The sequence below is a fragment of the Symphalangus syndactylus genome, chromosome 10 (assembly GCF_028878055.3).
Source record: "Symphalangus syndactylus isolate Jambi chromosome 10, NHGRI_mSymSyn1-v2.1_pri, whole genome shotgun sequence".
Taxonomy (NCBI): Eukaryota; Metazoa; Chordata; class Mammalia; order Primates; family Hylobatidae; genus Symphalangus; species Symphalangus syndactylus.
In genome coordinates this window covers 62,198,172-62,218,004 of record NC_072432.2, presented here as the reverse complement: position 1 = coordinate 62,218,004, position 19,833 = coordinate 62,198,172, and the positions used below count along the sequence as shown (strand labels likewise).

Sequence of the window (19,833 nt, the reverse complement as noted above, 5' to 3'; positions counted from 1 at the left end):
CTCTGCCTTCATGGAGCTTACACTGGGGATAGAGCAGAATGGAGGACAGACAAGCCAAGTAAGCACGTAAAAAGGAGATCTAAGAAAATAAGTGTCATGCAGGAAGTAAAACAGGGTTATGTAATTGATCAATAGTGACTGAGGGAGGGCCACAAGGAGGTCAAGTAAGGTCTCTTTGTAGTGTCACCATATGGCAAAACCCTGAATCCATAAAGACAGGTGGGATAACAACATAATACACTAAATTGGAATAATCAATGCGAGTTTATGACCTTATAAGGCATTCTTCTGAAGTACCATCAGCACTAAGAATGGCTCAACAGCAGTTGCTGCATGCCTGCCCCCCGCCTTTTTTTTTTTTTGAGATGGGTCTCGCTATATTGCCTAGGCTAGTCTTGAACTCTTGAGCTCAAGCGATCCTGCTTCAGCCTCCTGATTAGCCAGAACTGTAGGTACCCAGCTATTATTATTATTTTTTTTCTATTTTTAAGAGATAAGAGTCTCATTATGTTGCCTAGGCTGTTTTCAAACTCCTGGAAACTTCTCAAATGATGCTCCTACTTCAGCCTCCTAAGTAGCTGGGATTACAGGCATGAGCGGATGCGCCCGGCAGCCATGGCACTCTTGCTTACCACTAACTCTTACATGTAGTCCTATCACCCAAATTTTGTGTTATCCTTCATTAGATGAAATACAATCCTTGAAGAATAGTTGATTCCAAGTCTTGGGGCAGGAAAAACGGTAAGAATGAATTTGGAACTATTTCTGCCAGAATTCAAGGATGCTTTCAAAAACAGGGGCAAGGCTGGGCATGGTGGCCTACACCCATAATCTCAGCACTTTGGGAGGCTGAGGTGGGAGAATCACTTGAGACCAGGAATTCAAGACCAGCCTGGGCAATGTAGTGAGACCTTATCTCTACAAAAAAAAAAAAAAAAAAAAATTAGCTGGGTGTGGTGGCACACACCTTGTGGTCCTAGCTACTTGGGATGCTGAGGTGGGAGGATTGCTTGAACCCAGAACCTTGAGGCTGCAGTGAGCTAAGATTGTACCACTGTACTCCAGCCTGGGCAGCTGAGTGACAGACCCTGTCTTAAAAAAAAAAAAAAAAAAAAAAAAAAATCAGGGAAATTGCTAAAAGGACTAACAAGATTCCCCTGGCAAGGTGGTGACAATCTGAACATAAAGTAATTAAAATAATAATGCTAAAAAAAAGTTTTAAAGTACATAAAAAGGTAGTTATAATGTCAATGAAATACATATAACTTGATTTTTATTGATTTGATTAAGTAGTAAGAATTACTATATATGGATATTTTATTTCTTCCAAAAAAAATACAATGTTTCTATCTGTGTAAGCAGGACAGAGTGAACAAAAACTTGGGAATGATTCAAAAAATCTTGGAAAAATAGCAAATACACCAGGTAGAAAGAAAGCCCAGTGGCTGATAAGAATTGCTGGTTATCCCAATAACCAATTAAAAAGAGCTTCTTCCAGTGTGTTCAACGCTTCCTCTAAAGAGCAATGCTAACTATACAGACTCAATCCTTTATCTCCTAGTAAAGGAAATCTCTATTATTATTATTATTATTATTATTATCTTTTGAGACAGAGGCTGGAGTGCAATGGCGTGATCTCGGCTCACTACAACCTCTGCCTCCCAGGTTCAAGCAATTCTCCTGCCTCAGCCTCCCAAGTAGCTGGGATTACAGGCATGCACCACCATGCCCAGCTTATTTTGTATTTTTAGTAGAGATAGGGTTTCTCCATGTAGGTTAGGCTGGTCTCGAACTCCTGACCTCAGGTGATCCGCCTGCCTGGGCCTCCCAAAGTGCTGGGATTACAGGCGTGAGCCACTGCGCCTGGCAGAAATCTCTATTATTTTTTCAAAACCTACTAATCACCATAAAGCACTATAAAGAAATATACATACACATTTTTTTTCCATTTTTAAAAAAATTTAGAGGTGGGGTCTTGCTATGTTGCCTAGGCTGCAGTGTAGTGGCTATTCACAGGCATGCTCATACTACACCTCAGCCTCAAACTCCTGACCTCAAGCAATCCTCCTGCCTCAGCCTCCTGAGAAGCCAGGACTACAGGTGCACCTGGCATATATATTAATTTAATAACGCCCACAGACCAGTTTGGTGGGGTACTGCCAGGAAAATAAAACTTAAATCTTAATTACTTGGAAAGCCATTAAGTCTCTATACTCAAAATATCAAATCTCTATGACCCACAAGGACTTCAAGAGTAACATGATATAGGTAAAAGCCTTTAGACTAGGGGTTCAAGTCTGGAGTCCCTTGGGCCATACTGCCAGGTCCCACGTACCAGCTGAGTATCAATCAGTTGATAACCCAGAGCCTGAAACCTTGGCTTGTCTGAGACAGTATTCTCTTTCTTTTTGGCCTAATCAAATTACTAAAATCCTAAAGTAGTATAAAAATGATAGAAATACAAAAAACCTGAGAAAGTCTAAAAGAAAACAAATATTAATCTAAAGACTTGGCATTTCTACAAGTTTTGCTATAGGATATTAGTAAGTTTTGTGATCATATTTGCGTACTTATCTGCTGTAAAGAGGTTTGAAAAGCAGATGTATTAAATTCGGAAATGTCTTAGTCCCTAGAAGCAGAGACTGATTTATTACAAGTGGTTTGTTGTGGGTATGATCTCAGAAAGGAAGTGAAGGAAGGAGGATAGTGCAGAGACAAGCAAAGCAAAGCAAGGATGTGTCCTTGACTGCAGACTAGCTTTAGTCCCAACACAGGAAAACACTGGAGCACATCCTGCAATGGAGTCAGAGCCACTCTGAGGTAATGGGCTGGGCTTTTGTACCACATGATAATGGGCAGTGGGCTACTAGGGTAGGAAGACACCTCGCAGGCACTAGGACTCCGATTTAGCTGAGGACAATGTTCCAGAGGAAGGGCAGCTGAGGGCCACCAGCAGCTGACATTCACAACAAGTGGGGCAAACAGGTACACAGGCCTCGTGAAGGGAATGTCAGCCAGGACTCAACCTCAACCAGTAAAGGGACAATGATGAAATGCTCAAACTGTCTAATGGATAAGTTTACTAATTTAAGGCATTATAAAAGTGACAAGTTGTGATTAGGATTCTTCATGCGTATGAGATTTGAATGACTAGAAGAAATCATCTACTCAAAAGGTTAAAGAACATCCTGTAGGGTTAGTGTGCTAGAAGAATAGAAAGATCACAGTGTAGCTGAAAACGATATGATATCAGAAACATAGGCAGGAAGCAGATCATGCAGGCACTTTTGAGCCAGGTTATTAAGTTTCCGTTTTACTCTAAGTATAAATGAGAAGCCATAGAAGGATTTTTAGGAAAGGATAATACATTATAATTTACATTTTCCAAAGATAATTAGCTTAGAGGCTGTTCTCATTTAAATACATACAAACGCAGAACACATGAATACAGCACAATTTATTCATCCAGCTACTGGTCCTACCATTCGAAGATCTGGATCCAACACAGTATGATTGCAGGAGAGAAGATCTTTCACCTCTTGAGGAAAATTACTTAGGTACTCTGGGTAGCAGTGACTAATCTGTAACAAAGCAAAGGCTCTTCTGAAGTTGCTCTCTTTCTCTCCTATAATTCAGATGCATACATTTAGGATGTTCTGCGAAACGAGAGTAAAAGGCTATGTTTCATAGAAGTAGATGGTTCCAAACAACCTTCTTTTCCTTCTACATGTTAATTTCTCCAATGTTTATCATGGTTTCTCTAGTCTTGGTAATATTTATGACATGATTTAGTACCTGCTTTTATGATGAATTTGAAGAAAAAAAATAGTCTTAAAGTTTTGTCCTGGTTAGTTATGCAAAAAGATCTAGTGACATTCTCTAACTCATGATAGGGAGAAAATAAAATTTGCAAAAAGGGAAAGTTAGAAAAATACGTTAATTAAGTTCCCATTCCAGAGTGGAATAAGGTTGAGTATTAGTGAAAAAACATTCGGCAAACTGTGTGTAACACCGGTCTTTATTTAAGCAATTATATTCTTACCTGTGCCATAAACATCACCAGCTCTGCTAGTTCTTTGCTGGGTTTATTTGGTTGCAATTTGAAAATCTCCACATTGGATTTGTAGTGATTATATTGCTGTAGAAACTGTAGAAAAATAAAATTTAAGTTTGTCACATTCTATTACATGACTTTCTCAGTACAGACATTCAGTACAGAAATTCTTAGTAGAAACTGTTGAAAATCACACGGAGAAAAAGATACTGCAAAAGTATATCAAAACACTCCTTTTGCCTTATCTGCATTCTTCAAAGTGCGCTTTTTAAAGACCTGGGCACATCACAGATAGTCTAAAGACCTTTTCCTTAGAATTATCATTACAAGTTCAGGCAGCATGGTGTAAGAACAGAGAAGCATGAATCCCAAATTCAGACTGTAGCCCTGTTCTGCCAGTTAGTATCTAAATGATCCCGACTGCTGGGTGTAGTGGCTCACACCTGTAATCCCAGCACTTTGGAAGGTCAAAGTGGGCGGATCACTTGAGCCCAGGAGTTCGAGACCAAACTGGGTAACACAGGGAGACCTTGTCACTACAAAAAATACAAAAATTAGCAGGGTGTGGTGGCGTGCACCTGTAATCCCAGCTACTCAACAGGCTGAAATGGGATGATCACTTGAGCCCAGGGAGGTCGAGACTGCAGTGAGCTATGATCATGCTACTGCACTCCAGCCTAGGCAACACAGAGGCCCTGTCTCACAAAATAAAAATAAAAATAAATGACCCCTACTACCATATCCATGTATGCAGAGCACTCAAATCAGCAGAAAAATAACAGGTCAGAAATAGAAATTATATCTCAAGTACATGAAGCTCTCCAAACAAAATCCCCTGCCTCCACTGCCACCCCTTTTTAAAAATTATACTTTTAAGTTCTGGGATAAATGTGCAGAATGTGCAGGTTACATAGGTATACATATGCCATGGTGGTTTGCTGCACCCATCAACCTGTCATCTACATTAGGTATTTCTCCTAATGCTATCCCTCCCCTAGCCCCCCACCCCAGCAGGCCCCAATGTGTGATGTTCCCCTTCCTGTATCCATGTGTCCTCACTGTTCAACTCCCACTTATAAGTGAGAACATGCGCTGTTTGGTTTTCTATCCTTATGATAGTTTTCTGAGAATGATGGTTTCCAGCTTCATCCATGTCCCTGCAAAGGATATGAACTCATCCTTTTTTTATGGCTGCATAGTATTCCATGGTATATATGTGCCACATTTTCTTTATCTAGTCTATCACTGATGGGCATTTGGGTTGGTTCCAAGTCTTTGCTATTGTGAATAGTGCTGCAATAAACATACGTGTACATGTGTCTTTATAGTAGAATGATTTATAATCCTTTGGGTATATACCCAGTAATGGGATGGTGGGGTCAAATGTTATTTCTGGTTCTAGATCCTTGAGGAATTGCCACACTGTCTTCCATAATGGTTAAACTAATTTACACTCCCACCAACAGTGTAAAAGCATTCCTATTTCTCCACATCCTCTCCAGCATCTGCTGTTTCCTGACTTTTTAATGATTGCCATTCTAACTGGCGTGAGATGGTACCTCATTGTGGTTTTGATTTGCATTTCTCTAATGACCAGTGCTGATGAGCTTTTTTTCACGTTTGTTGGCTGCATAAATGTCTTCTTTTGAGAAATGTCTGTTCATATCCTTCGCCCACTTTTTGATGGAGTCGTTTTTTTCTTGTAAATTTGTTTAAGTTCCTTGTAGATTCTGGATATTAGCCCTTTGTCAGATGGATAGATTGCAAAAATTTTCTCCCATTCTGTAGGTTGCTTATTCACTCTGATGATAGTTTCTTTTGCTGTGCAGAAGCTCTTTAGTTTAATTAGATCCCATTTGTCAATTTTGGCTTTTGTTGCCATTGCTTTTGGTGTTTTAGTCATTAAGTCTTGCCCGTGCCTATGTCCTGAATGGTATTGCCTAGGTTTTCTTCTAGGGTTTTTATGGTTTTAGGACTTATGTTTAAGTCTTTAATCCATCTTGATTTAATTTTTGTACAAGGTGTAAGGAAGGGATCCAGTTTCAGCTTTCTGCATATGGCTAGCCAGTTTTCCCAACATGTTTTATTAAATAGGGAATCCTTTCCCCATTGCTTGTTTTTGTCAGGTTTATCAAAGATCAGATGGTTGTAGATGTATGGCATTATTTCTGAAGCCTCTGTTCTGTTCTATTGGTCTATATATCTGTTTTGGTAACTTAAAAAAAAAGACTAGGTCTCCCTCTGTCACCCAAGCTGGACTGCAGTGGCACAGTCATAGCTCACTGCCACCTCAAACTCCTGGGCTCAAGAGGTCCTCCTGCCTCAGCCTCCTAAGTAGCTGGGACCACAGATGTTCACCATCATGCCCAGCTGATTTTTCATTTTTATTTTTTGTAGAGACAGGATCTCTTTATGCTGCCCAGGCTGGACTCAAACGCTTGGCCTCAAGTGATCTTCTCACCTCGGCCTCCCAAAGTGCTGGGATTACAGGTGTGAGCCATAGCACCTGGCTCCCGTCTTCTTTTAAGTATCAAGAACTTTATGCTAGAGCTCTAGACAGGATGTGTTAACAGCCAATACCAGTAGACACATGGAAATAGTAATAGCTTCCACTTATTCAGCACTTGTTATGTACTAAGCTCCTCATGCACATCAACTCACTTAGTTATGTTTAGTTGTAACAGCCACCTGATAATCAAATGTTGGAATTCACCAGGCCTCAGTTCCACAGTTCCATGCCTTACAGCTAACTACTCTCCACCCATACATAGTCTATGTCTTTAAATTATGTGACATACACACACATACACACACACACACTCTTTCTCATCATCCCTACCTGGTCCAGTGAACTCCCAATTCACATATCCAGTCACCTGTCTGACATCTCTGTTTAGGTGTCTAAACAGACATCGTAAACTTAGCATGGTCAAAAAACATAACTTGATTTCCTCAACAAAATTGCCAGGCTTTTTCTAAGAACAGAAGTCAAGTCCCTACGTGCTTCAGATAGAACCACTTCTCTCTTGACCCGACACCTCCACTGAATAGGAGTGAGGAGAGGGCTACAGACCTCTTCATGCTACTGACAAAATCCTCACCCCATTTCTTCCCCCACCCCACCCATGGCCCAGCTAACACTATTTACCTGCCTTGAGATGATCAGGACTAATCTCATTACACCCTTTATGTGCATCAGTCACCACAAGAGCCCAGTATTCCCTGGCCATCCCTCATCCCCCTCACTCTAATCCTCATTCCACTAGAATCCTGAAACTCATGGGGTGGGGCCAAGGCATCTAAATCTCTTTTAAACAGCCCAGTCATTCAGATGCTCTATGGGAACAGTGGTTTTCTCCTGACACACTGCTACATCGTTTCTTTCTCCCAGCATGGATGAGTCAGTAGGCATCCTCCTTTTTCATCAATGCTACTTCCAGAGCACTCATATCCCTCCAGATTAATATCCTTTCTCCTCCTTAACTGTCCTCACCCCCAGCTTTGAATCTTATGCCACAAGACCCACTATTCCTCCTTGTAGTCATCTAAAGACTAGGGTTATCCTCACATTCCTTGAACATTTCAGTTCTTTGCTCACTGTCACCCTCTATCACAATTCCTTTTATAATACTTGGTGATTTCATATCCACATGGAGGGTCTTTCCAATACCCTGGCCCCTCATTACCCTGACTTCTCCTCCTCTAATCATCTTGAACTTACTGTATCTTAGCACTCACTTCCATGGTCACACCCTAAATGTTGTCATTACCAATAACTATATTACAACTCCATAATCTCAACTAGAGGTATATTCCTCTCCAACCACATCTCCTATTTTCCAAACTCCAACGATCCTTCAGTCTCATCAGAATCCATAGCCCACTGAGCCTACTACCTTTCCACTGCACCTAAGTAACCCCCGCGCCAACTTCCCTTCTCATCCAGCTTCAATTCCATGATCAATCATTATAATCACCTCCATCCATATACTTCAACTCACTTGCCCATTTCTCTTATCATTATACCCATTTGGTAAAATGCCCACCCTGTGCTTTCCTTCTCTACAGCTACACTCCCAGAGCTGAACATGGTTGGAGAAAATCGGCTAATTGGTGTCATTTTATTTTTTTAATTTTAATTTTTTTTAGAGCCAAGGTCCTGCTCTGTCGCCCAGGTTTCCATGCAGTGGTGCTATCATGGCTCACTGCAGCATCAAACTCCTGGGTTTAATCAATCCAACCGCCCTAGCCTCCCAATTAGCTGGGACTATAGGCATAAATTCATAACTACAAACCTCAATTAAGCCCTGCATGTACTCCAGCAATCTCATTACATTTCTCCAGTCCCTTCACTTTCCCACTTTTCTGGACAACCATTTCATACTTTGCATTCCGTCCTCAAACCTCACTTTTTCCCTGTCCTCATTCTCAGCATATGATCTTATCTCCAATTTCACTAGGAATATAAGCAATCTGAGGATAATTTCCATTTAACCACCTATCTTCTCCTGTGCCCATATACTTTACCTTCTCTCCTATTACAAAAGCTATCAGGCCACCATCTAAGGCTAGCCCCTCCAGTTATGCATTAGATTCTAAACCCTGTAATGTCACTCAATCAAGGTCTTTGCTTCACTAGTCCCCGCCTCCCATTTCCTGCCTCAACAGGTTCTGCCCCATCAGTATATAGACATGCTGTTCTTTCTGCCATCTTAAAAACAAAACAAAACAAAACAAAACAAAACAAAACAAAACAAAACACACCTTTCTTGGTTGGGCATGGTGGCTCATGCCTGTAATTCCAGCACTTTGGGAGGCTGAGGCAGAAAGATTGCATGGTTTCAGCTTGGAGACCAGCCTGGGCAACTAGCAAGACCTCATCTCTACAAAAAAATCAGCTGGTAATGGTGGTTGCACACTTGTGGTCCCAGCTACCCCGGAGGCTGAGGCGGGAGGACTGCTTGAGCCCAGGAGGTTGAGGCTGCAGTAAGCCATGATTACACCACTGAACTCTGGCCTGGGCAACAGAGCAAGACTGTGTCTTAAAAAAAAAATCCTTTCTTGATTCCACTTTACTCTGTACCTTCTACTCTATTTCTCTCTTCAGAAAAAGTCCTTTAAAGAGTTGTCCATATATGCTGCCTAATTGCCCTCCTTTTTCAAAAAATCCTTTAAATTGAGATATAATTCATATACCATAAAATTTATCCTTTGAAAGTACACAATTCAGTTCTTCAGTATGTTCACTAAGTTGTACAACCATAGGTTTTTCATCACCACCAAAAGAAACCTCACTCCATTAGCAGTTATTTCCTATACCCCTTACCCTCAACTCTGGCAACCACTAGTCTACTTTCCATCCGTATAGATGCACCCATTCTGGACATATTCTATTCATATACATTTCATACACATAGAATCATACTCCAATTGCTTTTAAACCTTCTGTAATCAGATTTTTGCACCCACTCCTCTTCCCAAACTGCTCATTGGATCAGGGTAGCCAATGACATCCATGTCGCTAATTTTTTTGTTTTGTTTTTATGAGATGGAGTTTCACTCTTGTTGCCCAGGCTAGGGTGCAGTGGCGCGATCTCAGCTCACTGCAACCTCCGCCTCCCAGGTTCAAGCAATTCTCCTGCCTCAGGCTCTGGAGTAGCTGGGATCACAGGTGCCTGCCACCATACCTGGCCAATTTTTGTATTTTTAGTAGAGATGGGGTTTCACCATGTTGGTCAGGCTGGTCTTGAACTCCTGACCTCAGGTGATTCACCCAACTTGGCCTCCCAAAGTGCTGAGACTACAGGTGTGAGCCACCATGCCCGGCCCCATGTTGCTAAATTTAATGGTGGTCAACTTTCGGTATTCACCTTATTTGACTCATCAGCATCTGATGTGCTTGGGTTCTCCCTCCCTTGGGAACATCTTCTATACTTGGCTTCCAGAACACCTCCTGGTTTTCCTCAAAACTTCACTGGCTGCTTTCTCAGTCCCTTTTTCCAGTTACTTAGAAACTCACTGGCCTCTAAATGTTGGGAATCCCCAGGGATTTCTCTACCTACCCAATCCAGGATCTAATCACCCTTCTTACTACTTCCTGTTACCATCCTAGCACCACTCAACCCAGCATCATCTCTTGCTGTGGATAATTCCAATAGCTTCTTACGTGGTGTCTCTGCTTCTATCTTTGCCCTCCTACATAGAGTCTATCCTCAAGTCAGGATGATCTTGTTCTCATATATGGTGGTTCATGTATTCTTCTGCTCAAAACCCTGTAAAGGCTTCCATCTCATTGGGAGGTAGAATCTCAAGTTCACCCCCTTTCCTCATTTCCCATTTGGAGCCACACTGGCCTTTATGTTCCTGAAACCTACCAGGCATACCTACCCCAGGGTCTTTATATCTTCTGTTCCTTCTGCCTAGATCATTCTTCCTAAACATATGACAGCTCTCCCTCATGTCCTTCAGGTTTTCACTCAAAGATTACCATCTCAAGAAGACCTTCCCTAACTGTCCAATTTAAAACTGCAATACCCATCTCACCCCCAACATACATAAGTACTTTCCTATTGTCTTTTTTTCACAGCACTTTTCATTATTTAACATACTATATTATTTGTTATTGTATATCACCCCCTACTAGAATGTCACTTAATGAGCATAGAATTTTTATCAGTACAGCTCAATATTATGTAGTCCCAGGGCCCAACACTGTGCCTTACATATAGCAGGTAATCAACAGTATTTGTCAAATGAATGAACTTCAGGAAGTGGCACTATCATCTACCTAGACACATAAATAAAAAACCTGGGTGATCCTTCATTACTTCTTTTTTCCTTATTCCCCACATCCACTCCACCAGAAGGCTCTACTAGCTCTACCTCCATGTAGAACAGCACGAATCTTCGCCCATAATTCCAGTGACACCGCAATCCCTTGCCTGGTTATTCTGAGATCCATTATATTAGTTACCCTGCTTCCAGTGTTGCTCCTCTACAAGCCATTCCACATGTAACTTCCAGAGTAAATTCTTAAAAAAATATGTCAGATCATGTCACTCTCCTGCTTAAAACTCTTCAATCACTCCCCGAGGCACTCAGAGTGAAATCTAAACTCGTTAACAGGGCCTAAGAGGCTCTGAATAAGCTGACCCCTGCCTGCATTTCCTACATCATCTTCCACTGCCCTCTTCTATGCTGACTACACTTTAGCTACACTGGCTTCTTCTCTGCTTTTTTTCCACCAGTAGCTTCTGCACTTTCTAGTCCCTGCACCTAGAATGCTCTTTACCTGCCTGGCTCAGTATCATCACTGCAGAGCCACCTTCCCTGTTTACGGGGTCTAAATCAGAAGCCTCCAATTCTCACCTATTCTCATCCAGTTTTATTTTCTTCATAGTCTCTACCATAATAAGTCTACCCTCACTTGAATGTAAGTCCAAGAGAAGAATGCTTTCTTATCTGTCTTTTTTTTTTTTTTTTTTTTGAGACGGAGTCTCGCTCTGTCGCCCAGGCTGGAGTGCAGTGGCGCAATCTCGGCTCACTGCAAGCTCCGTCTCCCGGGTTCACGCCATTCTCCTTCCTCAGCCTCTCCGAGTAGCTGGGACTACAGGCGCCCGCCACCACGCCCGGCTAATTTTTTGTATTTTTAGTAGAGACGGGGTTTCACCGTGGTCTCGATCTCCTGACCTCGTGATCCACCCGCCTCGGCCTCCCAAAGTGCTGGGATTACAAGCGTGAGCCACTGCGCCCGGCCTTATCTGTCTTATTCATTACTGTACCCCAATGCTTACCTAGAATAACAACACACAGTAGTTATTATATATGTGATTTTGCATATATACTTCAGTGAATTAAAGAAGTAGTTATTATCCCCTTCTTACATATTAAAATACCCACATGGGCTCAGCGATTAACCTGCTTCGGTTACACAACTGGTTAACACAGTCAGGGGTAGGAGTTATCTAACGGAATTATATGGACTCTCAACTTAGCACTTTCTTTGCGAATGGCTATATAACGCTTTAAGCATCTCAAACCCTTGCCTATGTTACTTAACTTCTTGTACTTGTTTCCTACTCTTTATTTCCACTACCTTGATCCTTGGAGAGGCTCTCTCTACTGATGACCTAAGACACTGAGATTGCCATGTGTTAAAAAGCACTCATAAAATATATATATGTGAAAATTTGAGGGAGGAGGGAAGTGAGAAGGGCAATGAAAAAATGAGTAATTGTGTTAGCCACTGAACAAATCACAATCTGGTAGAAACACAAACACGTAACTGCAGCAAAGGCCTAGCAGAGATACCTGTTTAATGCCTGTCTGATAAATGGGTGTCTGAAGGAAGCACCTGCCAAATTAACATATCAAAAACCACTTTCATTTTGTCGGTACTTGGTTCAAACACCCCTAATGTTCACAACTTACATGAGGTCAGTACACAAAGCCCATCGCAATGAGGGCCTAATTTTTCAACCTAATCTTTTCCCGAAGCAAATTCTGACATCCGAGTCATGCCAGTCTCCGGTAAGTTTGAATCCTGGCTTAACTACATATACTAAGCTCCCAAGTCTGTCCCTTGTGCTTGAGAAACCACCCCCCCTTTTTTCCTGGCACAGTCCAGGGTAACAGCCTGCTCTCAGAAACGGACGTCAATCGAAAGCATTCTAACATGCGATTCATCAAGGGTTACCGACTAATTCAAGTTTGGGATTTCTGAAAAGAGGCTGAGAAACCCGCGTGGAAGTTGGTGGTTGGGTGCGGCCCGTTTCTCTCTCTCTCCACCTCCGTGCGGTCGAAGAAAAATTATCTTAAAACAAAATGAGGTTTTAAAGGTGTTTCAGCGGCAGCAGGGTCTACAGGGCAGGTAGAAAATCCAAAGGGGCAACAGATTTTCAAGAGGTGGGGAACGAACCCTAAGGCATGTCCCTTCCCCAACCCCTTCTCCCCTCTGGAGGGACCCCTGAACCTAACAAGAATAGGCGGCGAGCCTGGATCCCAGCCCCACTCCACGCTTTCCCCCACCGGCGTCTCAGCCATCCACTATCCGGCCTCTAGCGTCTGCCGCGCCGCACTCCCACCTCCTCGATGTAGGCCGGCGGGTCTCGCTTGATTAGATTCTGTAACTGCGGCAGGTTGCTGGGCAGCTTGTTGTTGTTTCTGCTGGACATTTTGGCTGCAGACAGGCTTCGGGGCGAGCAGTTTAAAAAAAACTCAGACGGCCGGCAACCCACAATCCCTGCCAGCGGCAGCTTGGACTCGTGTTTCCGGGTATGACCGGAAACAGCGCATGGGACTCTAGGCAGGCAACACCTTAGCGGTTCCTAAAGCGAGCTATGCTACGGAAGCCTCAGAATGTCAAAATTACTCTCGTTGCCAAAATACTCTGCGGTGTATCGGAGAGCCAGCCATCCCAGTCCCGCCCCTCGCCCTTGGGCATATGCTACTACTACTCCCTTGCGTTTCTGAAAGGATCTGAAAGGTAAATTTTTTCATTTCATGTGTTAGCATGTGTCGTCATCCCGACACCCATATGAAGGACATAAATGAGGATTAATCGTTTATTTTTAATCCCGCAGTCTAAAATTAGAAACCGACGCTTGTAATCCCAGCACTGTGGGAGGCCGAGGCGGGCCTGAGGTCAGGAGTTCGAGACCGGCCTGATCAACATGGAGAAACGCCGTCTCTACGAAAATTACAAAATTAGTCGAGCATGGTGGCGCATGCCTGTAATCCCAGCTACTAGGGAGGCTGAGGCAGGAGAATCGCTTGAACACAGGAGGCGGAGATTGCGGTAAGCCGGGATTGCACCATTGCACTCCAGCCTGGGCAACAAGAGCGAAACTCCGTATAAAAAAACAAAACAAAACAAAACAAAACAAAACTGAAAAGAACCGTGGAAGCTAGATAGCACTGTTCCCTCTTAGAGAGGAGGAAAAAAGAGCAACGAGGGTCATATAAGTTAATGCGTATGATTTTAGGTATGTTTTTATTTTGGTTTTGGTTGTTTCAACTTAGCGTGACCCATACAAGGGAAAAGAGTGCTGGATAAAATGTGATCATGTTGACCATTAAGAAATGCAATTAATCGTTAAAATTCAACCATTGTTATAAGCTTTGTAAGCACTCCTCAGTCAGAGTTTTTAATTCAGATCCTGGTAATTCGAAGAGGAGAATACATTTCTACAATCTCAAGGTGTAAAAAATCAATAAGGGTTGAATGAATGAGGTAGGGTGTTGTCAATTAGAGAGAGAGAGAGAAAAAAAACCTAATTACCCACCCTGTGCCAGGCACTATTTCAAGCACTTGTATTAACTTATTTAATCCTCAGAACAGCCCTCTCAAATAGGTGCTATTGTTATCTCCATTTTACAGAAGAGAAAACAAGCTCAGGGAGGTTGACTGCCTCAATTCATAGCCTGTAAGGAAGATGAGATTTCAATCTAAACAGTCTTGATTGTAACTACATGAGAAAAAAACATAGCCTAACAGCTGGTAGCTGGTTGCTGGTCTAGCAAAATAGCCAGACAATAGTGTTCTGCTTAACCAAAGCAATTTTATAGAACGCCAACCTCATCTGTGACTATGATAAAATGAGCCCCAAACAAAACAACTCCGTAATCACACCTGCACACAAAATAAAGAATGCTCCACAAACCATGTTATTCAGCTGCTTTTGGAGAATGACTTATTTATTAATTATCATATCAGTTACCTGTGAAGTTAAAAAATAAATGTAAGCAATAAATCTTTTTTAAAAAGCATAGATTTAAATTAAATTTTTTTGGCTAGGTTGTTTTAGTGAGGGTATAAAAAGTATTCTCAAAACAAAATCTGGCTAAGTGTGGTCACTCAAGCCTGTAATCCCAGAACTTTGGGAAGCCAAGGTGGGAGAACCACTTGAGCTGGGTAGTTCAAGACTAGCCTGGGCAATATAGTGAGACCCCATCTCTACCAAAAAATTGAAAAATCAGCCAGGCATGGTGGCACAGGCTTGTGGTCCAAGCTACTCAGGAGGCTGAAGCAAAAGGGTTGCTTGAGCCCAGGAGGTTGAGGTTGCAGTGAAGCACTGCACGCCAGCCTGGGCAATACAGTGAGATCTTGTCTCAAAAAAAAAAAAAAGAAAAAGAAAAGAAAAAAGACTGTATACAGGTACTTGAAAATGTCTGGTATATTGAAACAATAGCCACAAGTTTGGTGTGACTAAAGGTTGGGAGGGCAGGGTGCAGCAGGGAAAGAGCTGAGAAAAATGAGATGGGAGAGGTTATATTATCCTGATATGAAAGGCTTTAATTGCTATTCTAAGGAGGGCATATAGGTCAGTTCATTTTACCTCCAGCAGCATGGAAGGCAGGATTTGTTTGTGATAAATGAGAACTCTAAGACTAAGAGTGGCTAACTTAATGTATATTTTTAAGATGTTAAATAATTTGGGTATCTATGGCCAACATCTTTGCTTCCATGTGAAATCCCATCCTTTATTTTTAAAATTATAATGTATTTATTTTATAGCTTTATTAAGACATAATTGATGTGCAACAAACTACCCAGTGAACAATTTGATAAGTTTTGACATATGTATGTACCCATAAAACCATCATCACAGTCAAAATAATGACTATATCCATCATCCCCAAATGTTCCTTGTCCCTCACCATCCCCAGACAAACACACATCTGCTTTCTGTCACCAAAGATATTCTGTGTTTGCTGGAATTGTATACAAATGGAATCATACAGTACCTATTATTTGAGGTCAAGCTTCTTTCACTTAGCATAATTGTTTTGAAATGTATCCATGGTGTTGTATGTATCAATAATTCACTCCTTTTATTCCTGAGTAGTATTCCGTCATATAGACATATCACAATTTGTTTATCCATTCACTAGTTGCTGGATATTTGGGTTGTTTCCAATTTTGGCTGTGAACATTCATGTTCAAGTCTCTTTTTAAGAGATAAGGTGTTGCTCTGTCATCGAGGTTGGAGTGCAGTGGTATGATCATAGCTCACTGCAGCCTTGAACTCCTAAACTCAGCCTCCCTAGTAGCTGGGACTACAGGTGGTGTGCCACCATGCCCAGCTAATTTAAAAAATATATATTTTTGGATGGGCTCAGTGGCTCACGCCTGTAATCCTAGCACTTTGGGAGGCCGAGGTGGGCGGATCACAAGGTCAGGAGATCGAGATCATCCTGGCCAACATGGTGAAACTCCGTCTCTACTAAAAAATACAAAAAATTAGCCGGGGGTGGTGGTGCGCACCTGTAGTCCCAGCTACTTGGGAGGCTGAGGCAGGGGAGTCGCTTGAACCCAGGAGGTGGAGGTTGCAGTGAGCCACGATCACGCCACTGCACTCCAACCTTGGTGACAGAGCAAGACTCCATCTCAAATATATATATATGTATATATAAAAGACAGGGTCTCATGATGTTGTGCAGGCTGGTCTTGAATTCCTGGCCTCAAGTGATCCTCCCCCCTTGGCCTCTCAAAGTGTTGGGATTACAGGCTTGAGCCACCATGCCGTGCCATCAAGTCTCTATGTGGACATAAATGTTCATTTATCTTGGTAAATGTCTAGGAATAGAATGACTGGATCAATATGGTAGGTTTATGTGTAACTTTTGAGAAACTGCCTATCAATCTTTTGCTTCTACCATTCCACTGAAACTGTTTTTTATCAAGATCACCAATCACATCAATTTTCATTATTTACCTCAACCTGCAACATTGGACACAGTTGGTCTCTCCCTTCTGGAAACATACTTGGTAATTGACCTTTAACTGGTCTCTCTGCATTTTCCCTTACCCTCTTACACTGTATTTCCATGTAGTGGTCAGAGAGAGCCTTAAATGGAGCAGGTTATTCTTCCAGCTTCCCTTCTCACTCAGAGTAAAAGCTGAAGTTCTTCAGTGGCATAGAAGGCTGTTGTGAACTGCATGATTGTGTCCCCCCAAATTCATATGTTGAAACCCTAACCCCCAATGGGATGGTATTAGGAGGTAATTAGTTCATGAAGGTGGAGTCCTCATGATGAGATTATCATCCTTAAAAGAAGAGACACAAGAAAGCTTGCCTCCTTTCTCTCTGATCTCTGCCATGTGAGGATACGAGAAAACATCTGTTTGCAAACCGAGAAGAGGGCCTCATCAAATACTAAGATACTAGATCTGCTGGCACCTAGATTTTGGACTTGCCAGCCTCCAGAACTGTGAAGAATAAATGTTTGTTGTCGAAGTCATCGAGGCTGTGGTAATTTGTTATAGCAGCCCCAAACCTTATATGATCTGACCCCACACTATCTCACTGGGCTCCTCTCCCATCACTCTCCCCTTTGCTTACTCTGCACCCCTTCAACCCTGCAATGATCCCCTAGCTGCCTTAAATGTGTCAAGCTTCAGGCCTTCACACTTGCTGTTTCCTCTGATTCAAGTACCACAAGCCTTGCTCTCTCATTGTCTTCAAGTCTCTGCTCAAATGACAACTTATTAGAGATGTCTTCCCTGATCTCACAGCCCTCTGCTCACCCCACACTCCCTTCCCCTGCTTCATTTTCTCCATAGCCCTTATCCGTCTCTAATATATCTTATATTTACTAGTTTAGTTGTTTATTGCCTGTCTTTATGCACTAGAATATGAGCTTAATGAAGACTGTTTTGTTCATTGTCTACCCTGTACACTTGGAGCAATGCATGCATATAGTAGGTAATCAGTTAATATTTGTTGAATGAATGAATGAATGCATGGATAATCTCTAATGACTCTTGCAATTCTTCAACTGTGTGATTTATTAAAGCAGGAACTTAAAATATCTTGGACATACGCAGATAAAATTTACCTGAAAATCAGTAAGTGACTAACATGTGAATCCTTTCTCATTAGAAACCAATGATATTGACTGTGTTCGGAAAAGCCAGTCATGTCTTCATCCTTTTCTGATTAAAATATATTGTTTTATTATTATTATTATTTGAGACAGGGTCTTGCTGTGTCACTCAGGCTGGAGTTCAGTGGCACAATCATGGCTTACTGTAACCTCAGCCTCCTGGGTTCAAACTATCCTCCTGCTTCAGCCTCCCAAGTGGCTGGGACTATAGGTGTGCACCACCATGCCTGGTTAATTTTTAAATTTTTTTGTAGAAATGAGGGACTGGATGGGTGGGTCTGGCTATGTTGGCCGGGCTGGTCTCAAACTTCTGGGCGGGAGTGATCCTCCCGCCTCAGCCTCTCAAAATGTTGGGATTACAGGTGTGAGCTGCGATGTTTGGACTATTGTTTTAAAAAACTGTTAGATTAGCCACTAGAGGGAGCTCATGAGTTTCTTGTTAACTGGAAAGTTACATGATTTGACATGCCCACAAACTGAACAGAAATCTCATAGAGAATTCTAGTCCTTCTTAAAGCTAATTTAATTTTTGATTGTATTTTCTTTTTTCCTTTCTTTCTTTTTTTAGACGGAGTCTCACTCTGTTGCCAGGCTGGAGTGCAGTGGCACGATCTCAGCTCACTGCAACCTCCAACTCTGGTTCAAGCGATTCTCCTGCCTCAGCCTCCTGAATAGCTAGGATTACAGGCATGCGCCACCACGCCCAGCTAATTTTTGTAGTTTTAGTAGAGATGGGGTTTCATCATGTTGGCCAGGATGGTCTCGATCTCCTGACCTCGTGATCCGTCCGCCTTGGCCTCCCCAAGTGCTGAGATTACAGGCGTGAGCCACCGCACCCGGCCTTTTATTGTACTTTCTTCCTCCTCTCTCTCTTTTACAGCTTTATTATGAGTTTTCCCCACAAGCCCATGTATTTCTTTGCTCCCGTGGGCAGTGAAAACTTTTGGCCTTGCCTCTGGACAAATCTATCAGGGTCGACAGATTTTGTCATTGGTACAGGCCCTCGCTTCTCGTCCCCCTCCACTGTCTCTCTTTTTGCTGATCCAAGGTCCCCAACATTCTCCCTAGCTGCCAGAGATCATTCCTGTTTCCCCATTATTCAGAGAAATTTAGCTTAGTTTTGCTTTGACTTCCATACCATCAAAAGTCCTAGGCCCGTCTCTCCCTAATCAAAGGCTCCATACAAAAGAGACATCTGCCCTGAGGTAAATTCTGAGGCTTTCAGTATTGCAGAAGTGATTGCTGGCATTTCTTCTTCTAAGCAACACATTTTTTTTCCCTCTCTGTTATATAGTTTATTTTGACATGTATCCTCTTACGTAATAGATTGTGATTTTTAGTTCTTCATTCCAGAGGAAATGCAGGTTGTCTACTCCAATGGTTAAAGAAAGCTGGTGGTAGATGGCTGTACCTACTTGGTTCTACACTCTACCAGAAGGCAGAGGCCAAGACTTAGTTCTCTGGAGATGGAGATACCAGCAAGTCATTCCTTCTTTTTTTCTTTGAGCAAAACAAATTCTTTATTAAAACAGTTGACTTGAAACAGTATATTATATCTAAAGGAAGAGTTTTTTTTTTTTATCTGTATAGGAGACTTTTAAAGAAAGCAACTAGTTATGTATAACTTGACACCTTTCCCTCTAATCTTTTGTCAGTTTGCCCCAGTTCATAATCTTATTAATGGACTTAGATTAGACTGTTCCTTTGTGATTTATTCATCTCCTTAAAATGTAGGGTCCAAAGTTTAAAGTTCCCTCCTGAGAACTTTAAACCAATGGGGATATCAAAATGCCTCAAGTGACTTCTTGGCTTGTGATGACTTGGGAGCTAATTCCACTCCCTATTAAGAAGTGTTGCCTGTTTTTCTTTCTCATTTAATTTCATCTTCTCTC

General features: G+C 42.0%; 2 protein-coding genes across 5 annotated transcripts in view; one reads left to right on the top strand and one right to left on the bottom strand.

The window, feature by feature from the left end:
• The window catches only part of SDAD1 (SDA1 domain containing 1), a 40,939-nt gene extending 27,587 nt beyond the window's left edge, over positions 1–13,352 (bottom strand). The window contains exons 1-3 of one of the 3 annotated variants that reach the window (XM_055297300.2): positions 13,138–13,352; positions 4,043–4,147; positions 3,483–3,581 (exon numbers count right to left, since the gene is read on the bottom strand). In XM_055297300.2, coding sequence (XP_055153275.1) covers positions 3,483–3,581; positions 4,043–4,147; positions 13,138–13,227 — 294 coding nt within the window. In that variant the 5' untranslated portion in view covers positions 13,228–13,352. Of the gene's footprint in view, positions 1–3,482; positions 3,657–4,042; positions 4,150–13,137 lie in introns of those variants that run through there. The other 2 variants (XM_055297301.2, XM_063610356.1) reach the window with 2 other exon arrangements.
• Positions 13,353–13,356: 4 nt separating this feature from the next.
• ART3 (ADP-ribosyltransferase 3 (inactive)) overlaps positions 13,357–19,833 on the top strand; it is a 134,810-nt gene continuing 128,333 nt past the window's right edge. For both annotated transcript variants that reach the window (XM_063610374.1, XM_055297281.2), the window contains exons 1-2: positions 13,357–13,538; positions 13,636–13,850. The gene's annotated coding sequence lies outside the window, so the exon portion shown is untranslated. The remainder of the gene's footprint in view (positions 13,539–13,635; positions 13,851–19,833) is intronic.